Here is a 27181-nt window from a genome sequence, read left to right on the forward strand (position 1 = left end):
ACACCTGCTCTGGAAACCAGTTCAATACATTTTCTTTTTATAGAAATTCTAATCTCTAACTATGGCCACATTAGGTTTCTAAGTTAGCTGGCAGTGTTGCAATTGTAGAGAGGTAAACAAATTTTGTTTCACTGGGAAAGTGGTTACATAAGGCATACTTTTCATCCCTTTCAGCTCATTCAAAAGCTTTAAAAGGCAATATTTTAACCCTGAATTTTGTGACTTTGAAATAGACACAGATGGTATCATCCTTTTATTTTCTGACTATGGTCTACTAAAACTATGGTGAACTAAAAACCAGTGCCCAACCTAAAAGTTGATAATTATGTTTTATTCAGCAGACAAAACTGAGGACTTTAGCCCGGGACACAGCATCTCAGGTAGCTCTGAGGGACTGCTCCAAAGGGCTAAGGGAGGAGCCAGGATATACAGGAATTTTTGCAACAAAGACCAGGTAGTCAGAACTTCAAGAGATTACTGTTTTAATTAAAGAAAACCAGATATCTCAAGTTAAAGAACTTAGCACTTTTGTATTCATGGCAAAATACAAGAATCAGGGGCTCATCGAAATCATCCCTTTGATGTGCACCTCAGCTAACTGGAGCCAGTATCCTGCAATTTCTCATCCTGAGTCTCCTCAGGGGGCACTCCCTGGGTGGTTGAAACAGCTCTAATGTGATGGTTGATGGCTGTAACACCCTTTGTTTACTGACACGGCAACTTTTTTTTCATTGATACTGTTCTTCCATGAAAATGTCTGTTGTATTACATTAATCTTAAAATACAGTTTAGGCAACCTGAAATATAAACTCCCAGATCCTCAGACTTAATCTCACATGTTATTCCATCTCGGATTGTGTCAAATAACCCAGAAGACACTGTGCACAACTTCAAGCAGGAAGTCCCCACATGTTACTTAAGGGTGATGCTGTTTGCCAGACATGCCAGACCATGCATCTTCCTTAAGTAATTCATTCACAAACATTCCAGGAGTGTTTCCTCTGTGCTTGGCACCACATGTTTCTACACTGGATGGATTAGAAAGATCACAAACCTTAGACTGCCAGATTTAGCAAATAAAAATACAGGAATAACTTTGGGATAAGTATATCCCTAATATTGCATATTATTCATTGTTTATCAGAAATTCACATTTCAGAGGGTGCCCTGTATTTTATCTGGCAACTCTACAGACAATATATCTTGATCTAAAGTCCATTTAAAAAGTAATCTGTGAAACTATCTGATCTTCATTGGAAATTACATCAGAAAATGTCCAGATCTTGGAGGACCATGTGTATACAAACTATCAGTGCAGCTTAAATCACAATTCTGTCTCACTCTCCAAGAGTGCTTCTTTGAAAACTAATTTTCTCTCTTTTCAGACGATAGAATAAGCATCTCACTCCCAGTAGGACAGTGCACAAGGATTCTGTTTGATTTTCCAGACAATTGTGTATCTTTGTGCCTGCAGAGTGTGTCGTCCTTGAAGCAAGTGTTGGCCTATTTGGAAATCCACGTGGAGGGGTGGGGTGGTACCACTTGCAGATCAAAGGCATCTGACTGCACTCCTACTCCTCCCTCCACATCCCCTGCCCACCATCCATGTCCTGATGGAAAACATCAGGCTCCACTTTATAGAAGGCACAGACCGCTGCCTCAGCACTGTGCTGACCTTTGGTGCCATTTCTGATTTATATTTTGCTGAGTTATCTGTGCCAAGGACTGTCTGTTTTCAATAAAGTGGAAGCTTTTGCTTGCTACCACCGAGGAGAATTCCTGACCTGTTTCCACGTCTGGGAGGAAGCCGCAGAGATTTCTGTGCTGACCTGTAAGAACTATGGGGGATGGGCACAGAGCATCACCTGCCAGCAAGTGGCCTTCGGGCTGCGAGGTTCTCATTAATGGGACTGCATGCAGGTGACACTTCCAAGCTCTGTCTTAAGCCCTATTACTCCCTCGGTTATCACATCTCATTAATTATTCATTGCCTAACTTTCTTCCAGATGTAATTAATGAGATAAGTTACACAATGGCAATGGTAGTAAATATTATAATATAAAAGCAATTACTGAAGTGGCAATTTTAATTCGAGATTATTTTAATTACATGGGACTCCAACTTATTTAAAATCCTTTCTCTACAGAACCTCCTCTGAGCTTCCAAAGCTGTCACCACCTTGGTTACCTGGAAATAGTCTGCAGAATTTTCTTCCACCTTTACAGCAGTGAGCTAAGTAGGGGCATTCGAGCAGATTGGTTACCGGTAGATTACAGGCAGGATCTGCCCCCACCCCCCGACAGGAGCCTGGAAGACAGCCTGTGCATTGAGCATTGTGTTTCAGAGGAGGACAGAGGTGGAAGAAACCTGCATTCCAAGCAGGACCAGCTTCACGGGCCTCTGACCATGCAGCGTCGTACAGCCCCACGCTCAGACTGCCCACACTTGGTTTAATGCTCTGCGGTTGTCCTTTGGAAATTCTTAAGAGTTTGTTCCTTGCATCTGTGTTTTGTAAGCAAAGTCCAGTGGGAGCATGGGGCATGCAGCAGGGGCTTGGAGCCCTTGGCTCTCGGTAGACCATCTCCCTGTGACGGGCTCTCAGAGTCTGCCTCCTTTGGTCCCACCTAGTGTTCCCCCCTCCACTCTGCACAGTTATTGCGGCCATCTCACTCTCCCAGCAGGGCATGCACACAGCTGGGTTGGGAGGGCAGCACGCCTGGGGCACTGCAAAGCCCTTTCCACCCCGAGCTGGCAGCACTGGGGTCTGTTCAGTGGGCAGCTGTTCGGGGGCAAGCCTCTCCCCCAACCTGACCCTAGTGCCTCATGCGTCCTGATGCAAAGGCCACAATACCCTTGGAGGTCACCCCATGCCCGTGTTGGTTGGGATTGTGGGCGTATGCGAAGGGGAGGTGCCTGGCTCAACTTCACAACCCCCAAGCCAGGGCACCACCTGATAAGACCCTCAGCGTCTGGGCTTATATTCACGCCACAAGTACCCCAGGGCTCAGTGAGCATGGTGTGAAATAGCAAATAAAAAATGCTGTGGCCGATTGAGAGGCCACAGAAGAAAAGAGGGGTGCTGTATCTTAGTGTTGTAATGACACTAGTTTCCCTGCCTCCTGAATAAGAGGCTTACGTACTCGTTTTGCAGTGAGCCCTTGCAAATTAAGTGGCAGGTCCTGGCTCCAGGGCCTAAGGAAGCCAGGTCACTGGCCTTATGTAGCATTAGGCAAGTCCCATCTTTTAACTTAAAATCCTCATGGAGGGTGTTCTTTCAGATGACACTCTTGAGGTTCCAAATGCACTCTGCTCCTTGGACTCACCCAAGGCACACACTGCCAGCCGTGCTCTGACATCAGACCTTCCTCCTGCCCTCTCTTCCTCCTGCCTCTTCTGATCCCCTTGCTCCTTTTTCCTTCGCTGGGAAAAGAAAACTGAGACAGCCTTTGAGGCAGAGTGATTCTGATCAAGGAGACGCACGGGTCTGAAGTGGGAGCTCCCTGCTGGCAGGAACCGTTCCCCTGGCCAAGCTGCAGGCTCTCTGCCTTTCACCAGAGCCCAGCTGGGGCCCAGACTGCCCTTCCTGCCTCCATCCTGGTGTCCGGGAAAAGGACATGCTGTGGTCCTGCAGGGCTGGCTCGTCCACGGCTGATGCACAGGCCCATTCAGGCCCTCCCAGAACAAATCATCTCATCGGGCAGGGATGAGAAAGTTTGATTGGCCTGTGGTGCGATGTTTGGGGATGCTCTTCCTGTCAGCGGGCTGCACATCTGGGGAGTGGGACTGCTCACTTTCTCCTCCAGGATGGCGCTGGACAGTCACAGGGCTTACTTGGCAGTGTGCATGAGTGCATGCATGCTCAGTCGTTCAGTCATGTCCATTTCTTTTGTGACCCCACAGACTGTAGCTCACCAGGCTCTTCTGTCCATGGGATTCTCCAGGCAAAAATACTGGAGTGGGTTGCCATGCCCTCCTCCAGGGCATCTTCCCCAGTCAAGGATCAAATCCGTGTTTCCTGCATTGGCAGGCGGGTTCTTTACCACTGCACTGTCTGGGAAGCCATACTCGGGAATGATAAAGCAAATAAAGTTATCATATATTGCCCACATTCTAGTTTATTTCATTCCCCTCTCCTTTTCTTACCTACCCCTCTCCACTGTTCTCCCTCTTTGATCAACGTGACAATGAAACTGCCTTTCATTGTTCAGCTAACCTTAAAGAAACAAAGGCATGGCCTGAACATCTTTGTTTGTTTGTTTTGACTATTTAAAAACTGTATTTTCTTTTAATTTGTATTTTGTGTCGGAGCATAGCTGATTAACACTGTTGTGTTAGTTTCAGATGAATAGCATAGTAATGCAGTTATACATATCCATGTATCTGTTCTTTTTCAAATGCTTTTCCCATTTAGTTTATTATAGAATATTGAGCAGAGCTCCCATGTGAGCAGACTTCCTGTGCTATACAGGGTCCCGTCCTATAGTGGGTCCTTTTTGGTTATCCATTTTAGATATTCCAATGTGTACATGTCTTTCCTCCACTGGAATGTCGTTGTGGTGTCCCCCCTGGCTGGGTTTCTCCCATTCTCTGCCTCTGTCCGTGGGGGTTGCTTTCTGCCTTGAGATTTTCCTCAGTGTTCTCTTGGGGGCACAGCCTCTGAAGAGTATATCCGTAGGTCCACACTGTAAAGGTGGTTAGAGAGGAGCCCACCTCCCTATTCTCATGCCCCCGCCTCTAGCTGCAGCTGCACCTAAGTGAAGCTGGAGAGCCCTGGTCCAGCGTTTTTCTCAAGAGCATCCCAGTCGGAATAGCTGTGCTCTTTTAAATGACATAGAACGTTTGTTTATAGAATTTCATTTCATGCAGTCCAGGAAATCCGCCAGTCCCTGTCTATTTTTCCATCTCTGTTCATCATCATTCACGTGCCTAAATAGAAGGGCTAGAGTGCGGAGACCTGCAGAACCAGGCTTGATGGGAGGAGCCCATCTTGTCCACGTGGTGCTAGAGAACCCAGATACCTGGGGAAAGGCATGCGGGAGCGAACTGTGCATGCGCAAGCCACAGGCCTCCTGCTCCTCCTTTCCCGGGAATCAGGTCACCGGTCCCAATTATCGGGAAAGAGGCAGGATCACAGGCGCGGACCCCTGGGACCAAAGTAAATTAAGTAATTAATTAAAGGGCTACTTGATACCAGACTCTGGAGACTAGAAGGAAGGATGAATAGTACCACCTCCGGTCTGAGCCTGTTTCGCTTCACCCTCCATAACCGCCCTGATGGGTCTGGCGGCCTTGGCTTCGCACCCATTCTTAGACCCCCTTGCCCAAGGCTTGCCCTGTCTCTACTTTAGAAGATAAATCCCACTTTGTGTTCAGCACTCAGCTTAGCTCCCACTTCTCTGGGGACCCCCCCTGAAAATTCTGCCCCTCCCTATTCCCGTGGTCTCTCAACTGTCAGCCCTAAGGGTTTTATCACACAATTCAACACATACACTGTCTTGTTTGGAACCTTGTTCTGGGCCCTCCAAATCAGAGGGTGTGGATTCGCATGGTGCATTTTGCCCCCACCATGCTCAGAACAATGCCATTCAGGTGTAGGTGCAGACCCACAGTGCAAGGAAGGAGCCTGGCAAATTCTAAATGGCAGAGGAACCCTACTGACCTAAAACAAAAGGAAGATGCTCTGGATGTGGCTGGATTCAGGCAGGTAATGCCTTCAGCTCATCTTGGAAGTCCACACACAGCAAGCTAAGAAATCTCTAGCCCCCAGCACAGCATCTAACCTATCAGAGGCTCAGTACATAGTCGTCAAGAGAATGTCTGTGATCACCTGGACTTGTAGAGGTAGGTGTTTCACAAGTGCTCAACCATTATATAGAAACCTCCATGCACGTTCAGGAAGAAAACACAGGGACAGCATATTAGAGTCCACTCAGGACTAACTAGCTGTAATAAGTCATCATGGCTTTTGGAAACAGTGTTCTCTGGTTTTCTCTTGCCCTCCCATGGCTCATCATCCTGAATGAGAGAAAGGGAAAGAATTCCATAGAAATGAACATGTGTGTGCTCATTTGCTCAGTCATGTCTGACTCTTTGTGGCTCAATGGACTGCAGCCAGCCAGGCTCCTCTGCCCGTGAAATTTTCCAGGCAAGAATACTGGAGTAGGTTGCCATTTCCTACTCCAGGGGATCTTTCCCACCCAGGGATCCAACCCGTGTCTCTTTCATCTCCTGCATTGGCAGGTGGCTTCTTTACCATTAACACCACCTGGGAAGCCCAGAAAGGAGCATGTCATCTCGTTAGAATTCTATTAGGCATTTCTCAGGATAAGTAACTAAAATGAGGATCATTGGATTTTTGATTAATTATAGATTTATCAAAGAATATTAGTAGTGAGAGGAACCTTTGGAAATCATCTGATCCAAGCCCATGTCTTAGTCGATGGGGAGGTGGAGACCTCCAGGGAATGACTGTGACCCCGGATTGAAGGTTTCCAGGCTGCCCCCCTCTCCCTGCACCTCAGCTGGACTGATTCATCAAGCTCAGCTTGGTGGGCATGTGGCAGGTATCTGGGAAGTTAGGATCACATGGATAGTGCAGGCTTTCTGGATGATGGTCTTCACTTCCTTACAAAGAGAACCCTCTATGCGGTTCACCTTACACTGAGCCGTAGGTTCTTCAGGGGAAGTTGGTTAGGTGCCAGCCCTAAGTGTCTGTTGATTGGTCCAACCCAAGCTTTGTGGTCTTATCACCCTTACTGCGGAACTGGTTTAGCCGTGGTCACATGATGCAGTTCAAGACAGCTTGGTAGTCTGTGCAATGAGGCAAATAAGATAGGACCGTCCCTTTTTCTGGACATGGGCAGCTATGTGTGATGACTGTAGCAGCCATCTGAGAGCAGTGAGGAGCATCAGCCTGCAGACAAGTCAGGATGGCAGTGAGAGGATGTGGGAAGAAACTGGGTCCTTGCTGAGGCCTTAGAGTTTCTGAATTTGCCTGTCCTGGAAACTCCCCTCTTAGGGGGCTTCTTACTGTGAGGCCCGCATGTCCTTCCTTACTAGGTTTCTGCTTATTTTAATTGCTGTCCATGTTCCCTGTCACCAGACATGGTCTGTCAGCTCTGCTCTATTACACAGCCTTTCAAAAGGCCCTTCTGAACAGCACTTCCTGCTGAAACACCTGAATAATACTTGACATGTTTGCCCTGAGAGTCCTCATCCAGGGAGTAAATCCAGCCTGGTTGACAATGGCTCACGATATCACAGCTTGAGTGGGCATGGCCACAAGTCTGGGTTCACATACTGTCATTTGGTTTCCATAAAAATCGCTTGTGCTTGTCATTCTTAAGTCTTGTATTCCTTGGTGAGATGCAAATTAAACACCACGTCATGCTGACATTAAGAAGCCTGGTTTATTTGCTTTAAACACAGGAGAGAAATGGGATTGATGTATTCAGACGGAGATGTGGGTAGGAGGGGGGTTTTCAGGAGACATACTTGATTCCAGCTGGGTGCTGCCAGTCTCTCTGGGCCCCACCAACCTCCCTTGGGAGCTGCCTTTGACCTTGTTCAAGGTCCTAACTGTCTGGAGCTCTGCACTAAAACAGCAAAGTTTATGGAAATAGGAGACCTCTAACTAGTAGTGTTGGAAAGCTCATTTGCTGTGTCACCTTCGACATTCTTTTTCTGGAGAGACAGAGTAGTTAATCTCCCAGGTTCCTTCCTGATCGCACATTTGATAATCCCATGAAATGACCAGAGATGGGTAACATGAGTTAAGAACACCAGTAAACTGGAGGAATTCCTATCTGTTTTGGCTGTCGTGTTGGAAGAAGTATGAGAGTTATTAAAAATTAAAGGAGACTAGTGTTAACCTTAGGTATTGAGCACTTGCTATATACCTGGCACTGTGCTAAGAACATTACAAGCATGTTCTCATCTAGTCTACCTAGCAACCCTATGAGGCCAACACTGTTATTACCCTCTTAATCCAGTGAAGCAGCTGAGAGGCTCAGAGAGGGTCAGCAACTTCCCCAAGGCCACACAGCGAGCAAGCAGAAGAGGTCAGATGTCCATCTGGGTCTGCCCAGTTCTAAAGTTTACACGGTATTCTGCCTCACATGGTAAAAATTCTCTAGATGTGCCTACTGTGCCTGAGGCCAGAAAGGCTGATAATTTAACCCAGTCACTGAGAAAGTCTGGGTCCTCAGAGAGTACAAGTGAGCCTGAGGAGCCTGGGATCTGGGGTGCAGCCTTCCTTCTCCACCAAGTGTGCACCTGTGCTGTAAAGTGGACATGATGACTCTCCTATTATGTAGGATTATCATGAGGCTCAGAGGAGAGATCTGAAAAGAAAATGCCTTGAAAAATTGTAATAAACCATATACATTGAAGCATCTATTATTAAAAATAGTCAAGTAAGGATAAAAAATAGGCTAATCAACTACATCCAAATTAAAAGTGTTTTGCTGCAAACAATATCATCAAGAAAGGGAAAGGACTACCCACACACAGGAGAAAATATTTTCACATTGTGTATCTGACTTTTATCCAGATGGTAATAAAATTATGTTAATTTTATTAATATAATATAATATTTACATTAATAATAAAATTAATAAAATATAAATGGGGCTTTTATCCAGATAGTAACTCTGCCAGGGGAGGCATGGTGCTTGGGGGTCTTTCTGGCTTCCCATAAAATGAGCTGTTGCTGCATTGCAACTCCAGTCCCAATCGTGAAGAGAAGGATGTTGAGTTCCTGGCTTTGAAATGCTCTCTGGGCCAAGAAAGATTTTCAACTCAGCTTCACTGGCAGGACCACCCAGCTGACTCAAAGGCAAGCAAGTTTGCATCACCAAAAGGCAGCAGTTTCTGGGCAAGTCTCTTAAACGGTGCCAAGGGCTACACGATAATGCAGCTGCAGGCTGGTTTTGCTTAGCTGTAAGGTTCAGAGATGGTCTGGCCAGCCAACGGGCTTTTGGAGAAGCATTCCATGAGGGGGCAAGCCCAGTGTCCTCCAAGACCCTAACTCACCAGGCCTCCCAGCTTAAATCCTGTCTGTTACTCAAACAAGAGTTGCAGATATTTCTCTGCTTCCCAGTGATATTTACAGACCTGCCTCCCTGCACCCCCTTTTAGACTTTTAGACTTTTGTTATTACAAAAGTGGTAAGTTTTAAGTGATAAGTTCTAAAATTTCAAGGAACAAATAATTCTTATACTATATAAGCTTTACTATAGATGGGACACTATGAAAGGTGAAACACTATCCAATATATTCTTTTAAGCTACAACCACCATGTTGCAAAATCTGCCAAAAATTGTTCCCAAAATATGAAATGCTGTGTGCTGTGCTTAGTCACTCAGTCGTGACTGACTCTTTGCGGCCCCATGGACTATAGCCCGCCAGGCTCCTCTGTCCATGGGGATTCTCCAGGCAAGAATACTGGAGTGAGTTGCCATGCCATCCTCCAGGGGATCTTCTAACCCAGGGATTAAACCCAGGTCTCCCTCATTTCAGGCAGGCTTTTAACCAGGGAACCCAAAACATGAAATGGATAAATGTAAATATTTGTCAAGTTCACCTATAAATAAAGGTCCTCCTAAAATCCTAACTAAAATACTAGCAAGCTAAATTCAATAATATAGTAGTAGAATAATGTTCCACAATATAATTGACATTTAAAAGGAAGCATGTTATATGGGTGAAAAAATGAAGAACTGGAAAAAATAGGAATGTTCAAAAAATATTTATCCACATAGTTCTACCTTCTGAAAATATCCACAGTTAACATTTGAATATGTATCCTTCCAGTATTTTTCTCTGTATATATAATATGTATATATTTTATGTACTTCTGATCATGCTAATTTGTAGCCAGCAGACTGTCCAGGAAAGACCACGCACATATATCATGTGAGGTTAGATGACAGCCTTCACTAATTTGGCAAAGAGTTCAGAAACACAGCAGAGAAAGTGGTGCCCCGCAGCTAGCACAGGTGCACCCCAGGTGCCCTTGGAGGTTGTAGCAAAGTACTTACATCTCAGTGCTTCTATGCTTGGGCCTCACAAACCCCGTCAAAAAGATTTACAAAATCTGTGTTCTTAATACTCCTGTGTCAGAACCTGTTTATAGACAAGTGGGACCCTCTGATTCTTAAGCTTAGAAACCCTGAGTCAGTAAAACCCTATTCTCTCTTCCAGGGGAAGAAGCAGGGTTAGCACATAGGTATTCCTGGTCCATTTCTCTGCCCTCAGATGATAGGCATACTGGAAAGCCCATTGCCTCACAAATGCAGAGTGAGAATTTTTCATGGCAGTAAATATTCTGCCCTAATATGTTTATAATAACTGCATAGTACTACATTCCCTCATAAGAATGTATAGTTATTTATTTAACTGATCTCCTGTTTATGGGCATTTTGGTTGTTTACAAATCCTTTCCTATGGACTGTAGCCCTCCAGGCTCCTCTGTCCATGGAATTCTCCAGGCAAGAATAGTGGAGTGGGTTGCCATTTCCTTCTCCAGGGGATCTTGCCGGCCCAGGGATCAAACCTAGGTCTCTTGCGTTAGACATATTCTTTACCATTTGAGCCAGCAGGGAAGCCCATTGCAAATAACATAAGAGCATATACTTTTGTAGATACATGTTTTACACATTCCTGATTGTTTTCATTGAATAGCTTTCTGGAAGTAGAATCTCAGCTCTGTCCCTTATAAGGAACTTTGTTGTCCCTACCTAGAAAGAGACAGAATAATACCCACCCTCTAAGAAAGAGACAGAGGCATAAAGTAACAGAAAGAAAACCCACCCCAGGGTCTCAGGTCTAAAGACCTGAGTTCCTGTTTGGGTGTATGGCTATTGTCCTCCCCTGGGGTCTGCATGCTCCATTCTGATGTATTTGTAGAAATTTCCTTTGTTTGATTTTGTATATTAGTGAAAAATATGCAGTTTTTGCATTGTCAACAAGTGGTATCATAACTTGCATTACAGTTTTTTTTATAGCTGACTTCACGTACTTTATGATTCTATATGGCCCTAATGGCTCACCGGGTAAAGAATCCACCTGCAGTGCAGGAGACACAGGAGATGTGGGTTTGATCCCTGGTCAGAAAGATCCCCTGGAGGAGGGCACAGTAACCCACTCCAGTATTCTTGCCTGGAGAATTCCACGGACTGAGGAGCTTGGTGGGCTGCAGTCCACGGGTTTGCAAAGAGTCCGATATGACTGAGCGACTAGGCAGGCACGCACACATGCACAGTTTCTGACAGTTCACTTCTTTCCCTGGAGAAGCTGAAAGAAACTGACTCCTCTGTGGCAGGCTCTCTGCCTGGCTAAGTGTCTATCAGCCCCCTCCTCCCCAAACCGCACGCACACACACACACACACACACACACACACACACACACACACACACACACGCTCTGCACACACACACACACACACACACACACACACACACACACACACACACACGCTCTGCAGCACCTGGCAGCAAGTGAATTCTCAAAAGAGGTCACACAGGATCATCCTTTACCCCCATGCCATTTACTCTGAACAGAAATATATAGACACGCGCTCCTTTTTATCCTTAACATTTTTACAATCTCAGTTCGAGTCATTTTTCTCACAAGACTATTCATGTACATGTTCTTTCTAGCCTTAGTACACAGACTTTTAAAATCAGAGCTTAATTTCCACAATAAATGTCTTTTGACTAAATTCAGTAATGCCTCATTTGCCTGGGTGATAGAACTGGCAGTGACTGTAGAAGAGACCTGCTTGGTTGTTTCATACGTCGGCTTTCAATACAGTCAAACGGTGCTGGAGTTTGGAAGTACTGAGAGAGGGTTCCTTCTGACTTGATAAATACTGTTTTTAATTTTTATTGGAGTATAGTTGATTTACAATGCTGTGTTAGTTTCAGGTGTACAGTAAAGTGAATCAGTTATACATACACATATATCCACTCTTTTTTAGATTCTTTTCCCATATATTTTCCCAGAGCATTGAGTAGAGTTCCTTGTGCTGTACAGAAGGTCCTTATTAGTCATCTCTTTTGTTTATAGTAATGTGTATATGTCAGTCCCAACCTCCCAATTTATTCCTCCTCGGTAACCATAAGAGGTAACTTTCCCATTTGTTCTCTATATCTGTGATTCTGTTTCTTATCGTAAATAAGTTCATATGTACCTTTTTTTTTTAGATTCCACGTATAAGCAATATCATATGATATTTGTCTTTCTTTGTCTGACTTACCTCACTCAGTATGACGATCTCTGGGTCCATCCACGTTGCTGCAAATGGCATTATTTCACTCTTCTTATAGCTGAGTAGTGTTCCATTGTATACATGTACCACCTCTTTATCCACTCCTTTGTTAATGGACATTTAGGTTGTATCCGTGTGTTGGCTTGCACTTGACAAATGTTAATTGAGTGGTTCCTATTCTGGAATAAGATGCTGATATACTTCTCTCTATTCCTCTTGCAAAACATAGCTAAAATCTTCAGGTAGTATATATTAAAAAATCATAAGAAGACTGAAAGATGGAGAGAAGGCAGATCAGCCAAGAACTTTGGGGCTGAGGAAGGACACGGCAGTGCGCTCCCTGTGTGTGTGCGTGCATGCCCAGTCATGTCCAACTCTTTGTGACCCATGGACCGTAGGCCACCAGGCTTCTCTGTCCATGGGATTTCTGGGTGTTCATTTTTCCTCATATAGCCTGGACTAGCTGGAGAAGCTGGCAACCTGGAACTTTTAGATGTTGCAACTCACTTCTGGAGAGTGAGTTCGAGGTAACCAGAGGAAGAAAGGGAGAAAGAGCTTTCTGGCACAGAAAATAGCACATGCATATGTACCCAGGTTGTCAAAGTGATGAGATTTATTATAGGTGAGGTTTGGGGGTGGACCCATTGAGGAATTGCCAGAAATTTAATTAAGGCCAGACCATGAAGAGCTTCAAAAGCCATGTTTAATACAGGACTTGTTCCTAGAGGTATTACAGAGCTTTGTTGTTGTTGTTCAGTCACTCGGTCATGTCGTACTCTTTGCGACCCCATGGATTGCAGCACGCCGGGTTTCCCTGTCCTTCACCAGCTCCTGGAGCTTGCTCAAACTCATGTCCATTGAGTCAGTGATGCCATCCAACCATCTCATCCTCTGTCATGCCCTTCTTCTCCTGCCTTCAATCTTTCCCAGCATCAGAGCTAACAAAAACTTTTAGTACAAGACCAACAGTCCTATCAGTTTTATATTTTGGAAGATAATTCCAGCAACAGCAAACCTCCTTGTGCCAGCTTTTCCGTGTTCACATCTCCTAATGTGGTTATTGGAGCTTCCCTGGTGAAGCTTTATAAGCTTCCTGTTTATTCAGCGGTAAAGAGTCCACCTGCCAATGAAGGAGAATCGGGTTCCATCCATGGGTCAGGAAGATTCCCCTGGAGAAGGAAATGGCAACCCACTCCAGTATTCTTGCCTGGGAAATCCCAAGGACAGAGGAGCTGGGCAGGCTATAGTCCATGGATTCACAAAAGAGTCAGGTACAACTGAGCAACTAAACAACAGTGTGGTTATAGTTTTAGATCAATTGGTATCAATAGAGACACCATCAGTAAAGGAGGACCAACGCCAGGGCACTGATTATGGTTTAGAGATCAAGCATGTGTTAGTTCATACAGAGTGCTGAGTGAGAAGGAGTGGGACCTCTCCTAAACTGTTATCCTTCAATCCATCTCAACAGCATTCTGGGCATCCCAGAGATCCACACAATGCCCTCCAGGCACAGAGCCAGCCTCCATGTTCCTTGTTAGTTCAAAGCTCGTGCACGACTTTGGATATTTATCCAGGCCCCACGGTACCCTTGGCAAAGGACCTGTGTTGTGAGACCTAGACATCTGGGGTCCAGATCTCTCTCTGACCATCTGTATTCGGATTCAGCACAGGCCAGATTCAGTCGCTGCAGCCAAAGGAAGGGGCACGGCAAGCAGTTTGTTTAGAGTGAAGCTACTGCTGCTGCTGCTGCTGCTAAGTCGCTTCAGTCGTGTCCGACTCTGTGCGACCCCATAGACAGTAGCCCACCAGGCTCCACCATCCCTGGGATTCTCCAGGCAAGAACACTGGAGTGGGTTGCCATTTCCTTCTCCAATGCATGAAAGTGAAAAGTGAAAGTGAAGTCGCTCAGTCGTGTCCGACTCTTAGCGACCCCATGGACTGCAGCCTACCAGGCTCCTCTGTCCATGGGATTTTCCAGGCAAGAGTACCGGAGTGGGTTGCCATTGCCCTCTAAGACACTCCCAAATGGGTATTTGGTCTCGGCCACTTCACAAAACAGGCAAAACATTTCTTGAAATAAAAATGCCAAACGGAAATAAACCATCCAGGGGAGAACTGGGCTTACATTACATAGCACATGAAATTTTGAGTATGTTTAAGACATTCTCTTCAAGGAGAGGTATTAACACTGGAAAAGTATGAGAGTGACAGAAATCCCCTTGCTTGTTTTCTTGTTTGTTTGTTTGTTTGTTTAATAGAGAAGAGAAACTGTTTTTCTTGTTTGGTTGCTAAGTCATGTCTGACTCTTTGTGACCCCATGGACTGCAGCATGCCAGGCTCCTCTGTCCCTCACTATCTCCCAGAGTTTGCTCAGATTCATGTCCATTGAGTTGGTGATGCTACCCAACCATCTCATCCTCTGTCACCCCCTTCTCCTTTTGCCTCAGTCTTTCCCAGTATCAGGGTATTTTCCAATGAGTCTGTAACCTTTTTAAAAGGTTGAATCCTTTTTTTCTATTGATTTTTTCATTCAGTAATCACATGTGATCACCTATTATGTCCCAGGTACTGTGCGAAGTTCGTTGACACAAAGGCTTTTATTTCATGATGTCAGTAATATCTTCACATCCACATGTTTTCAAGGGCACCATGATCCAGAAATGGCATAGGGTCCAAGAACTCTCCTAAAAATTGTCCAATGCTGTGTCATCACGACAGTCAATCCATGTTATCATTTCAGGAAAAAGTTACTTTTTAACTTAAGTTGAAAAAATTGTTAATGTCTTTGGTATGCAAACATGACAACTAGTCAGCACACTAAAATTCGCAGTTTGCAGTTTTAAACATATAAAGCCTGAAGTCTTCTTGCAGGAGGGTATGCCCAATGTCTTTTTCCATTGTCTTAATTCCACTACTCCCAAGAGCTTCTCTGGTTTAAGCGAGGCCATCCTTCTCTTGCATCTGCCTGCAATGCAGGAAACCCAAGTTTGATTCCTAGATCAGGAAGATCCCCTAGAGAAGGAAATGGCAACGCACTCCAGAATTCTTGCCTGGAGAATCCCATGGACAGAAGAGCCTGGCAGGCTACAGTCCATGGGGTCACAAGAGTCGGACATGACTGAGCGACTAAACCACCACCATCTTTCTCTTAGTTCTCATCTGCTGTGATGACCATCCCTGGCTTCTTTATTCTGCCACCTTGGCTGCCACAGCGGCTTCCACTCATGGCAAAGACGGTCACTACACTGAGTTTGAAATGACCAGCATTCCCCAGTGACCCACAAAAAGGCTAGTTAGTGGAGCAGGTTTATGGAGGTCAAGGCAGTTTCCTTAATCCAACAACCGCAGCCACCAGAGCCCTTGCAGACAGGCCTGCCTCCATCCTTGATATGGATTGTCATATCAAAAGCCACGCAGTCTCTACTCAGACCATGGAAACACGGATGTATTCAGTCCTGATCCCAGAGGCAACAAGAGCCTCACAGCCCTTCAAAGCAAAGCAGGAAGAAAACCTAAAATTCTTGGCTCTCCCAACTGTTTCAAAAGCCAATAATAGTTATGCCAGTAAAACTGTCATTTTAAGTGAATTTCCTAATATAAGGAAGGAAAACATAAAACTCTTTAAGGCTTTTCTGCCAATCTGATTCAGATCAGAGACTCTGTCTCCCTGGGCTAGTGGGTCTCATTACGACAGGACAGCGGTCATAAAAGAAAGGCAGCACAGTAACTGTTTAATGGACATTTTCCCAGAAATTAAAAGGCCGCTTTTCAAAAGCCAGTCCCTTTGTGGTACAGGCCCCAGGGAACTCCACACACGTTGCTGCCTCTGCTGCAAACACAACAACCAGGTGACACAGCGCCTGCCTCACGTCCTTTGTTGTGGGGATAAAAGCAGGAGAATGGACCGCTTGGTGATCAAAGCCTTTGACCATCGCATAAAACCAATCAAAATGCTCTTTATTTCTCTTAATTTCCTGGACTTCAGCAGATGTCATTCCAGAGTGTGGCAGGCAGGCAGATCTCTTTCCTCCAATGTGTGTTCTTTGGCTTTGGGGAGTTTTTAAGTTTGGGTTTGTGTTGGTTTGGGTTTGGGAAGGTTTTTGTTTTTTTGGAGTTTTTCCCCAGTGTTTTGGGGACCTACTGACACACCATTAACATGGATCCCAAACGTTCATGTTCAGTTCAGGATCTAACAGCCTTTTTTTTGTGATTCCATTGATAGTAGTCATTTTGACTCGGCCCCTAGGAAAAGTGGATTTTAGTTCATAAGGGAAGAAAGAACTATAACCTTTTGATCGCTAACCGCCCCTTCCCAGCCTCTGTCTAAAGATTCAGGATTCCTCACTCAACACCGGAACAAATAGCAAGCTGGAAAAGGAATCATTTTAGCTCAGGCAAGGTGTCGAGGTGCAGATGCTGCCTGACGGTGAAGAGTTTTGTCGGACTGTTTGGGTACAGACCGTGACATTGGCAGAAGAAATAAAAACCACTGGGGAAGCTTATGTTCAAACTCCACGTTTCCTTAAACCTGCGATTCAAAACAGTGCTTTGATTTGTAGGTCCATCCGGCAAGATCATTTCTCGTCTTATCATTCTTCTGAAAAGCAAGATCCCAATGCATTTTAGCCCCCTCCCCCGGCCCCTACACTGAGGATTTATGGGAATCTGTCCCCCGGCAAAGCATTTGTCAAAGATCTAAGGGGCGGGTGGGAAGGGTCCTTTACCTTGCCCTGGCTGCTTTTGCACTTGAGACCATAAACTCTGACAAGCTCACTTGCATGCAGTCCTGTTGAAATGGTGGTCACAAGTGGAAGAAGCAAAAGCCGATATGTGCTGACTCAACATTAAAAAAGTAGCCACTGCATTTTCTGGGTTTAGAGTTTGACCTCAAAAAGGACAGAGTCAGGTGTGTTTCTATGCAATTAATAACGGACACTGAAGATGTTGGCTATTTTGTGAGTACCAGAACTTTCTTTATGGCTCACTGTTTGGGTGGACGTGTGTTATTTGCATTTTTGTGGTTTATTAATTGCCATGAGGAGTATCCATGTTTGCTGTTCTCTTTGAGTTTCTAATTTGAGTATAGAACTTTCTGGCAGATTTCAGCATGGATATGAACATCGGGTATAATTTGAAATGGTATTGCTGTATGCCACTGCACTGGAGTTGAATTTTAAAGTCAGAATAAATAAAAACTGTGTGAGTGAGGGATCTCCAGTTCTCTAGTAAAAGGCTCAAAGGAAAAGTACTGTTTAGACAGCAACCCAGCTCCTGTAAAGACGACAGCACTGGACTCTACCGGTGGGGAGAGGTAGGAAGCCAGACAACTTGGTTGGTCCCTCTGTGTCTGGAACCTTCCAGCAGGCCGTGAGAGCACAGAGCCGGACACTGTGCCCTTCCTCACAGCCCACTTCCTAAAATAAAGCAAACAGACCTTTTCGTTCTTTGCAAAATATTTCAGGCATTTTGGATTTCCTGGCTTTTTTGGTCGATGATTGGAATCGGGGATGCATCTGAAAAGCCATTCCCAGAAACAGCAGCAAAACAGGGACAGTCCTCCTGCAGCGACGTCCCCTCCTTTCGGTCACACAGACCAGTCACATCAACCGGTGCCCGACGACCAGGTGGCACCAGCCTTCACTCCCAGTTTTATTTCTATGCCTCCGTTGTCTTAACCACGAGGCTGCTGTGACCGTGACGGCGGCTCTGCCAGCTCCGTCCAGGTGACGGCTGCGCACCTCCTGTGCCCACCAGCCCGCTCCGCGGTGCTTCCGTGTTTGCTCATTCGGCTTTCCTTCCCTCTCTTTCCTCGCGGGTGGGCAGTGCCGGACTCCAGCCGGCCGACTGCAGGGCCTCCGCGCCCTCGAGCAAGGGCAGCAGCAGCGGCAGCAGCAGCAGTGGGAGCAGTTCCTCCAGCGACTCAGAGAGCAGCTCGGGGTCCGACTCGGAGACGGAGAGCAGTTCCAGCGAGAGCGAGGGCAGCAAACCTCCCCACTACTCCAGTCCCGAGGTGAGTACATGCGGGCCTCCAGGGGCCTCCCCTGCCTGCTTCTCCTCGGTGAGCAGTAGGTCCTCCTCCCCGTGTGGTTTTTACACCTCCCACTCCCCCAGCCTCCGTGGCCTGCAAGCTGCCATGACCCATATAGGCCACCACTCCCAGGCAGCCTGCCAGGATTGATTTGCACTCATTTCCCCCAACCTCCTCCTCAAAGTGCTCCCAGCTACAGAGCTTCCTTTGAGATCTAGAAACTTCATCTCTTACAATCCAAAAATCTCTATCTTGACTTCCAGAACTTTCCAAACATGCTGTAAACATCTGACTGGAAATAACCTGAGGATTGGGGTCAGCGAGGCAATAAGCAGACAGGGAAGCTCCAACCTGAAGTGTGAGCCCCTGTAAATCATGGAGAAAGGAGTTTTGTGGATTAGACATGGCTAGAATCTTACATTTTTGCAGTTTGTCACAGATTAGAAGAACACGGGCTATAAGTATAAATAAAACCTTTTTAACTGTGTTTTCTTGGTGAAAATATACAGAGAAAAATTAACATGAACCTGAAAATAATAATGAAAGCTTTTATAGGTAAGGTGAGTATCTGTGTGGAAGATTTATGTGCCTCATATAAAAATATGATATGGTCTCGATAAAAGCCATTGCTATTTCTACTTTAAAGGGGAAAATTAAATAGTAATTCAGAGCATGGATCCTTGAGAGAGGACTGAGAACACACTTGTCCAGTTTCTGGATTGGTAAGGGTAGACTTTGATTTCTAAAGAAGGAATAAAATAGGCTTCTTCTTAAGTGTATAGACATTTCACGTTACCAAGGGTCATAGGGTTTTTTTTTTACCTGCCACCCTCTGTACCACTGTGGGGCCCAAATTTCTAAATAAGCTCTAACAGGAAACCAAACCCACATGTGCAAACCTTGGTGGTGACAGGAGAGCACCTTTAAGGGCCAGCCAGCCTCGCATTTCCAGTTTGTGTGCCTATGTCTCTCTCCCTCAATCTCTCTTGATCTGTCTATCTATCTCTATCTCCCTGTGTAAGTAAGGGAAAGGCCCTTAGCAACATTAACCTATAAAAGCTGTGTGTTGATATAACCCTGACTTTTACCAGAAGCTAAATTATTCCTTCTCCATCATTCATTCATTCATCTGTTCATTCACTCATTTATGGTTTTTCAACAAATGTTTATTGAGTCTCTGCTACAGATACGCTTGGCCCTGGGAGACAGCAATGATCTGACAAAGAAGATTCCTGTCTTCACACACCTGATATCCTAATGAGAACAATTTGAAACAAACAAGCAAAAAAAAAAAACCAAAAAAAACAGAGGCATTAACCAAGCTTCTTCAGAGCCAGCTTTATGATCTAATTTGTTGAAGAACTCCAGAATATGTAGTAGAAAGAACTGGGTTCCAGGCACATTGCAAGGGCCAAGGGGGACAGTGGTGGTGGATTAAAAGCCTTAGGGTCTGTGAATGAGAGCCCCCATCCCTGGTTCTTCGTGACTTTGAAGGTTAAATTCGAGAACGTTGAGTATTGTTTGCATGTTGAAATGTGACTCCTGGAGTTTCTAGATGAGGCTGAAACCAGCCTCAGAGCAGCACGGTTATAAAGGGCTTTGAGCAGACTCCCTCTAAATGTCACTGAAATAATTACAAAGACCTGAACTCCTTGATGATGATAGGAAGCACTTGTCATTTCTTCCAGCAGCTATCAGAGCCCCCAGCCGAGGAGGAGGAGGAGGGGAATCGGCTAACACAGGCCTCAGAGTTTAAGTTGCCTGAGGCCACGGGTAGGTTTCAACTTCTGGCTTCTCCTTGCAGAGGGAGTGCAGAAGTGACAGGTGTAGCCACAGAGCATGGGACTTCTCTCTGCTGGAAAGGAATGTATTCCTTGGAATAGAAGTAAGGGGTTTTTGGCTTTTTTTTTTTTTTTTTTTAACATTTTTTCCCAAGACAAGTACAGACACACGCCCTTAAGAAATACAATGAGAAAATTCCCTGGCAGTGCAGTGGTTAGGACTCCGTGCACTGCCAAGGACATTGTTGGTTCAGTGTCTCATCGGGGAACTAAGATCCCACAAGCCATGTGGCATGGCCAAAATTTTTATTTTTAATTAAAAAAAAAATTACAATGAGTTTGCAGAATGAACATTGAAAAGAAGGGAAAGAAGCATTACGGGCCGACTCTACGGCAGCCCTGCTCTCCTCTGCCCTGAGCTGGCCCAGATCCCCTGACAGAGAGCAGTGAGACCCGTTTCCCTGTCCCCCACAGGACCGTCCAGCTCTTCATAGCCACACACCTCCCATTCCACTGCAAAGACCTGTTCATGCTGCTCTGCAGCAGAACATATCTGGCCCTCCTTTCTGCTCCCGGAAATGTCCTGATATGAGAGCAGGAGACCCTTATGATGTCCCAAGACACCTGCATCCCCCTCCTCCCGCCCAACAATGGGCCAGCACCGGGCACCTGCTTGGCTCTGCTGAGTCTCATCCAAGCTGTGTTTCTGGCCCTGGTTGTAGAAAGCCACTGCCTTTCACACGCATCACCATGAAATACAACCCCTTGTATTCCTGCAAGTGGGCATGGAAGAGACGTTGGATTCAGTGTTTCCATTGCTGCAGATCCCCTCTCTGTGGCCTGAAATTTGCTTGCTTGTCATCAGACTAATTTTTTTCATTTGAGTGGTTTCTTCTTTCTTCGTCTGGGACATCCTTTCATACCAGAGCTTGACCAGGGAGCAGGAAGGGGTCGGGGGTGGGGGGCGGCGCTTTGCCCCTCCATTAGCACATTTACAGCAGCACACAGAGCTCCTTGGACCAGTGTTCCAAGTAAAGGGACAGCTTGCTACGTGGACAAGAAAGAGCCTGGTCACAGGACTTTATTTTTACTTGACTGCACGGGGTCATAGTTGAGGCATGTGGGATCTTTAGCTGTGGCATGGGAGCTCTTAGTTGCAGCATGTAGGGCCTAGTTCTCTGACCAGGGATCAAACCCGGTCCCCGTGCATTGGGAGCACAGAGTCTTATCCATTGGGCCACCAGGGTGGTCCTTGGTCACAGGATTTTGAGAAGAGCCAGGATAAAATAGATTTCACCTGTTTCTTTACTGCAGGGCACCACTCAGCCCTCAATATCGCTCATGTAAACAGTGTTCTCCATTGTGGTGCTACCCAGATATGTCCGACCGTGTTTGCCTTTCTTCATGGGCTAAAAGCACATTTTGGAAAATGCTGCCCTAGATCATTCTTGAAAATCTTCAAAAATACAAGTTATTCATGGATTCAACAAGCTTCTCCTTAATTAGGCATCTATGGGGTATGTGGCAGTGGGTGCTCTGAAGGTTGTAGATGAAATAGAGACTAGAGTATACCCTGGAGGGCCTGTGCATGAATCAGAGGGAAGATTGATCAGAGAGGAGAGTCCTGGCTGGAAATACACACTGCAAGCCAGCAAACAAGCAAAAGCGCTGGGCAGAACCCCAGTGGATGGCTCAGAAAGTAAACTAGAGCCAGCAGCATGCCAGACAAGGAGCTCCCAGCCCCAAGTCTGCCCTCCTCCCCTGCCACCTAATTCTTGGCTATTTAAGCTTCCTTGGCCACAGTTTTATCCTCAAAATGGCAGATAATCTCACACTGTCTAATTTGTGAGGTTTTTCTGAGGAAAAAGTGACAAACATGGAGTGACAGCTCATTGTGAGTCATTAGTAGCAACAGGGTCATGCCAAGCTGCCCCTCTAACCTATTACGGGTCCTGTGAGGGATACAAAGAAGCAGAAATCTGGCCTCTGCCTGAAAGCAGTGTTTGACTTTGTTGAAGACACAAGATTCATATACATGAAACAGAGGTGGATATCAAAAGATGATGCTGTTAAGGATAATGGAAGGCAACAGGTATTATCTGGAGAGTTAGTGGCATCTTCTCCAAAAATCAGATCAAATTCTATCATTTGAAGACCTAACATTTCTCAAATGAAACAAGGTCCCCTTTTCATGAGGCTTCCCCGGAGAGTAATGGGAGCTTAGGCAGCACGACAGGGAAGGGAATCTGATCTCTCAACTTTGACATGCGTGGGGTTAGTCTTGCTGGTGCATGGTAGCTCTGCAGCTTTGGACATGTTACTTAACCTCTCTGAGCCTCATCTAAAAACTAAGGGTGATGTTATCTGTGGATTAAATGAGATGATGCATGTAATGTGGGAGCACACTGTGGGTGTTCCGGCAATGAAAGATGCCTGTAAGATGACGGCTGCCTGAGGAGTTTGGATTATGTTCGAGAGGCAAGAGGAGGTCATTGTAGATCCTTGAGAAAGGGAACGTAATTTAGCAATGTATTGAAAATGGTCCTGATTTGTTTGGCTGTGAAGAGCAGAAAAAATGACTCTGCAGCGCATAGGGCCCTTACTTCATTGGTTAAATCCTCCCCTCGCTGTGAAGACTCCCTCCGGGGAGTTTCAGTGGGAGTGTCCCTGTGAGCTGCTGTGTTTGGGCTCCAGGTAGGCATCTGTGTAAGGCATGCAAGAGATGTGAGGTGTGGAAGGCTCAGGAGGACCTGGGGAGGGGGGGCGGTAAGTGGCAGATGCTGCCATAGATGTGTCCACCCTGTCCAATGTGTGTCCCCTTCTGCAAGGCGCCTTCAGCATCCACTCACATTACTGGGACCTGTTTATCTGGGGAAGCTGAGGCACAGAAGTCACTGACCCAGCCAGGGGTCAGAGAGAAATGGGGCTGGGGAAGAGACAGCCTCAAAGCCATAAATGTGTTTGCCACTAAATTAGCCTTCAGGGGACTTCCCTGGAGGTCCAGTGGCTAAGACTCTGAGCTCCCAAGGCAGGGAGCCCGGGTTTGATCTCTGGTCATGGAACGAGATCCCACATGCCGCAACTAAGCGTTCGAATGCCCCAGCTAAAGACCCCACGCGCCGCAACAAAAATCGAAGCTCCCGAGTGCTGCAACTAAGACCTGGTGCAGCCAAAATAGATAAATAAATAAATTTTTTTAAAAGTAGCCTTTAGTGAGGGCAGGTGAGAGTTCCGCCTTAGCAAAGAAGCCATTCTGTGTCCTGCCACCCTGCTTCCTCTGTCACTTCACTGTTGCAGGATGGACCAGGTCAGGTGGGCTCTGCAGGTTCCATTGTGCCCTATCTCCGGAGGTGCCACATTAAAGCGAGGTCAGAATTTACAAAATTAAACTCCGAGGCGCAAAAAAAGATTTTATCATTTCGTTTTTTTGCCTCTTATTCAGGAGTCCTGGCTCTATGGGTGGCATGAAAGCAAACAAAGCAGAACATCAAGTCAGAGTCCAGTCTCCCTATCAGGGTCATGAGAGAGTCCCCTTCCACACTTGTGTCCCATGGGGATGCTCCCCCATCCTCATGGCCCCAGGAGCAGGGCCTGGGATCCCCATGCTGGCCTCCACTGAGATTTCCCAGAGGGCGCCTTCCCAGCAAAGGGAGGCTCTTTGATCACTGGAGTGATCACTGATGTGCCACACGGTCACCTTCTGCTTATGGTCAAGTGTCGCTCCCAGTCCCTCAACACCTTGTGCTGCGGTTCCCTGAAGTGTAGTTCGTCTCGTCTGTTTGGAGGGAACCAGTAAGATGTCCACAGTCCCTACCACAGCTCCAGTACCTGCTGTCCACACTCTGTGGCCTCTTCATCTTGGCCCCAGGCCCTGCTGCCCCATTAAAGGCTTCCCGTCTCCCTGAGCTGTGCCCCAGACTCAGCCAGGACCCCTGCGTCTAAAGCACTGCCTGCCCTCCTCGTGCCTCGCCCCCCTGCCACAGGACCGTTTCTGCATGCGGCTGTGCCCCAAGTTCTGCTCTTAACATCAACCTCTTTGTTGAAAACCAAATCTTGACACCTGAAAGCAAGCATTGAGAAATTATGATGTTAAAGAACAGTGTTTTTCTCCTGCAAGGGAGCCTGACTTGCTCTGGGCTTTAACAAACCAATATGAAATGCAAAGCTAAGCCATTCTTCTTTATTCTAGGAGGTATCTAGTTCCACCACCCCACCCCACCCCCACCTCACCCAATCATCAGAAGCCATGAATTGATAGAGTGGAGGACATAGGGAAGGAAACATACATCACCTTAATCACGCCAAAAATTTCCCCCATTTCACTAATTAAAACTCACAAATTAAAAACATTCTAGCTAAAGTTCTATGGGGCTTCCCTGATAGCTCAGTGGTCAAGAATCTACCTGCAATGGAGGAGATGTGGGTTCAATCCCTGGGTCAGGAAAATCCCCTTGAGAAGGAAATGGCAACTCCCTGTAGTATTCTTGCCTGGGAAATCCCATGGACAGAGAAGCTGGCTGGCTACAGTCCATGGGGTTGCCAGAAAGTCAGACATGACTTCGCAACTAAACAACAACAAAGCTCTGTACTTATCAATATACCTCTTTTCTACTAATAATCAGAGAGGCTGGAAAATGGACTTTTATTAGAAATCAACAACATTTACTCCCTGTAAGAGAATCAGTTCTTAACCTTTCAATAAGACATAGATCCCTAGAGAGGTAAATGCAAACTATGCAAACTATTCTCTCCCAAAAATGTGTCTACATGACCTTTGACATTCTGTTACAGGGCATTCACTGGCCTCCTCCCTCCCCCAGAGCCAGTCTGTGGGTCAGAGTTTAAGACCTGGAATGCCCAGGATTTGCTCTAATTTAGCAAAACTGTTTACAGGAGAAGTTTTCATTGTCACCTCCTCGTCTGAAACATTTTCAGGCAAAGTGTGATGGAGGCAGGTTGAGGATGGATGAACCAAGTCCAGCAGGGTCCACGCAGCCCCCTTTTCTAATTTCTCCCCAAATTACAAGTCTCACCAAAAAAATGTGTGCTTCAACACTCAAGGTCTCCTAACTACACCCCAGTTAATTTTCATGGGCTCTCAAGTTTATGCATGTCTGTGTAAATACAAAAGCTATGCACTGTATAACACTCAAAAGTGCTGGAAATGGGTCCTAATGAGGAATAGTGTGTCCTCTCATTTCTCAAACTGCTGCACTGGCATTTCAGTGTAGGGGGCCAGGAAAGTGTTAGTTGCTCAGTCATGTCCGACTCTTTACGACCCTGTGGACTATAGCCTGCCAGGCTCCTCTGTCCATGGAGTTCTCCAGGCAAGAATACTGGAGTGGGTAGCCATTCCCTTCTCCAAGGGCTCTTCCCTACCCAGGGATCGAACTCGCGTTTCCTGCACTGGCAGGCAGATTCTTTACCCTCTGAGCCACCTGGGAAGCCCTGTGGGTGGCCAGGAAGGGTACAGCACGCTGTGTCCTGTTGATGCTACACACACCTACTGCTTCCATGCTCCTTGAGTTTCCAGCCCATCAGGTTTCTGTTCACACACCTAGAGGAGCAGCAAGTCAAGAGAAAAACAGCCAGGCACGTCTAAGTGAGTCTGTCCTAAACGATGTTTTGTTTGTTGCCGGTTTTCTGCTTTTAGGCGGAACCAGCGTCCTCTAACAAGTGGCAGCTGGATAAATGGCTAAACAAAGTTAATCACCACAAGCCCCCTGTCCTGATCCAAAATGAAAGCCACCACGGGCCGGAGAGCAGTCAGTACTACACCCCGGTGAAGGAGGACACGCAGGACTGTGGGAAACTCCCCGACGTCTGCCCGACCACCCTGAGAGACAAGGACATCAAGGGCTCCTGCAAGGAGGAGCAGAGGCCGAGGACCGCGAACAAGGCCCCGGGGAGCAAAGGGGTGAAGCAGAAGTCCCCGCCCGCGGCCGTGGCCGTGGCCGTGACCGCCGCCGCCGCCCCGCCGCCCGCGGTGCCTGGTGCGCCCACCGAGAGCGCGCCCGCGCCTGCCCGGAGGTCCGCAGGCAAGAAGCCCACCCGGCGCACTGAGAGGACCTCAGCCGGCGACGGCGGCCACCGGCCCGAGGAGCCCGTAGCTGCTGAGGCACTGGGGGCGAGCGCGGGGGTTCCCCCGGAGCCCCCCAAGCCCCGGCCTTGTGGCAACAGCAGGACCAACCACCGCAAGGAGCTGCGCTCTGCCGTGACCTGCGAGAAGCGCCGCACGCGGGGACTGAGCCGGACCGTCCCCAAATCCAAGGAGTTCATCGAGACGGAGTCGTCCTCTTCGTCCTCCTCCTCGGACTCGGACCTGGAGTCGGAGCAGGAGGACTACCCTCTGTCCAAGGCCGTGGCCGCCGCCGCCGCCGCCGCCGCCGCCGCTGCTGCCTCCGGGAACGACCCGAGGCTGAAGGAGGCTCCCACCAGCATCAGCGGCGGCGGCCCCCGCGCTCCTGTGGGCTCCATCAACGCCAGGACCACCAGCGACATTGCCAAGGAGCTGGAGGAGCAGTTCTACACACTGGTCCCCTTTGGCCGCAACGAGCTTCTCTCCCCTTTGAAGGACAGTGACGAGGTCCGGTCACTCTGGGTCAAAATTGACCTGACACTTTTGTCCAGGATCCCAGAACACCTGCCCCAGGAGCCGGGGGTCTTAAGTGCTCCCGCGGCCAAGGACTCTGAGAGCGCGCCCCCGAGCCACGCATCCGAGGCGCCCGTGGAAAAGACTTTGCCAAAATCCAAGAGGAAACGCAAGGTAGGCCTGGAAACCCGAGGGGATGAAGGCATAGTGGGAGGGAGGGCCCTCCCGGAAGTTGTGGGCAGGTCCACTGGTCTGGAATGTTCCAGGAGCAGGAGTTTATGTGTCCTTCTTCAGCAAACGGTCATAGAGCACTTGACATATGCAGATACTGATGTAAGTGCATAGGAGCCTGCTAAGTCGCTTCAGTCGTATCTGACATTCTAAAACCTTATGGACTGCAGCCCGCCAGGCTCCTCTGTCCATGGAATTCTCCAGGCAAGAATACTGGAGTGAGTTGCCATGCCCTTCTCCAGGGCATCTTCCCAACCTGGGATCAAACCCATG

At 47.1% G+C, this 27181-nt stretch overlaps 1 protein-coding gene across 2 annotated transcripts in view; it reads left to right on the forward strand.

The window, feature by feature from the left end:
- The window catches only part of AFF3 (ALF transcription elongation factor 3), a 555281-nt gene that overhangs the window by 478661 nt on the left and 49439 nt on the right, over positions 1-27181 (forward strand). For both annotated transcript variants that reach the window (XM_081484340.1, XM_081484341.1), the window contains 2 exons: positions 18100-18286; positions 25739-26851. In XM_081484340.1, coding sequence (XP_081340466.1) covers positions 18100-18286; positions 25739-26851 — 1300 coding nt within the window. The remainder of the gene's footprint in view (positions 1-18099; positions 18287-25738; positions 26852-27181) is intronic.

The sequence above is a fragment of the Giraffa tippelskirchi genome, chromosome 4 (assembly GCF_054371585.1).
Source record: "Giraffa tippelskirchi isolate mGirTip1 chromosome 4, T2T-mGirTip1v1.2.pri, whole genome shotgun sequence".
NCBI classification, from domain to species: Eukaryota; Metazoa; Chordata; class Mammalia; order Artiodactyla; family Giraffidae; genus Giraffa; species Giraffa tippelskirchi.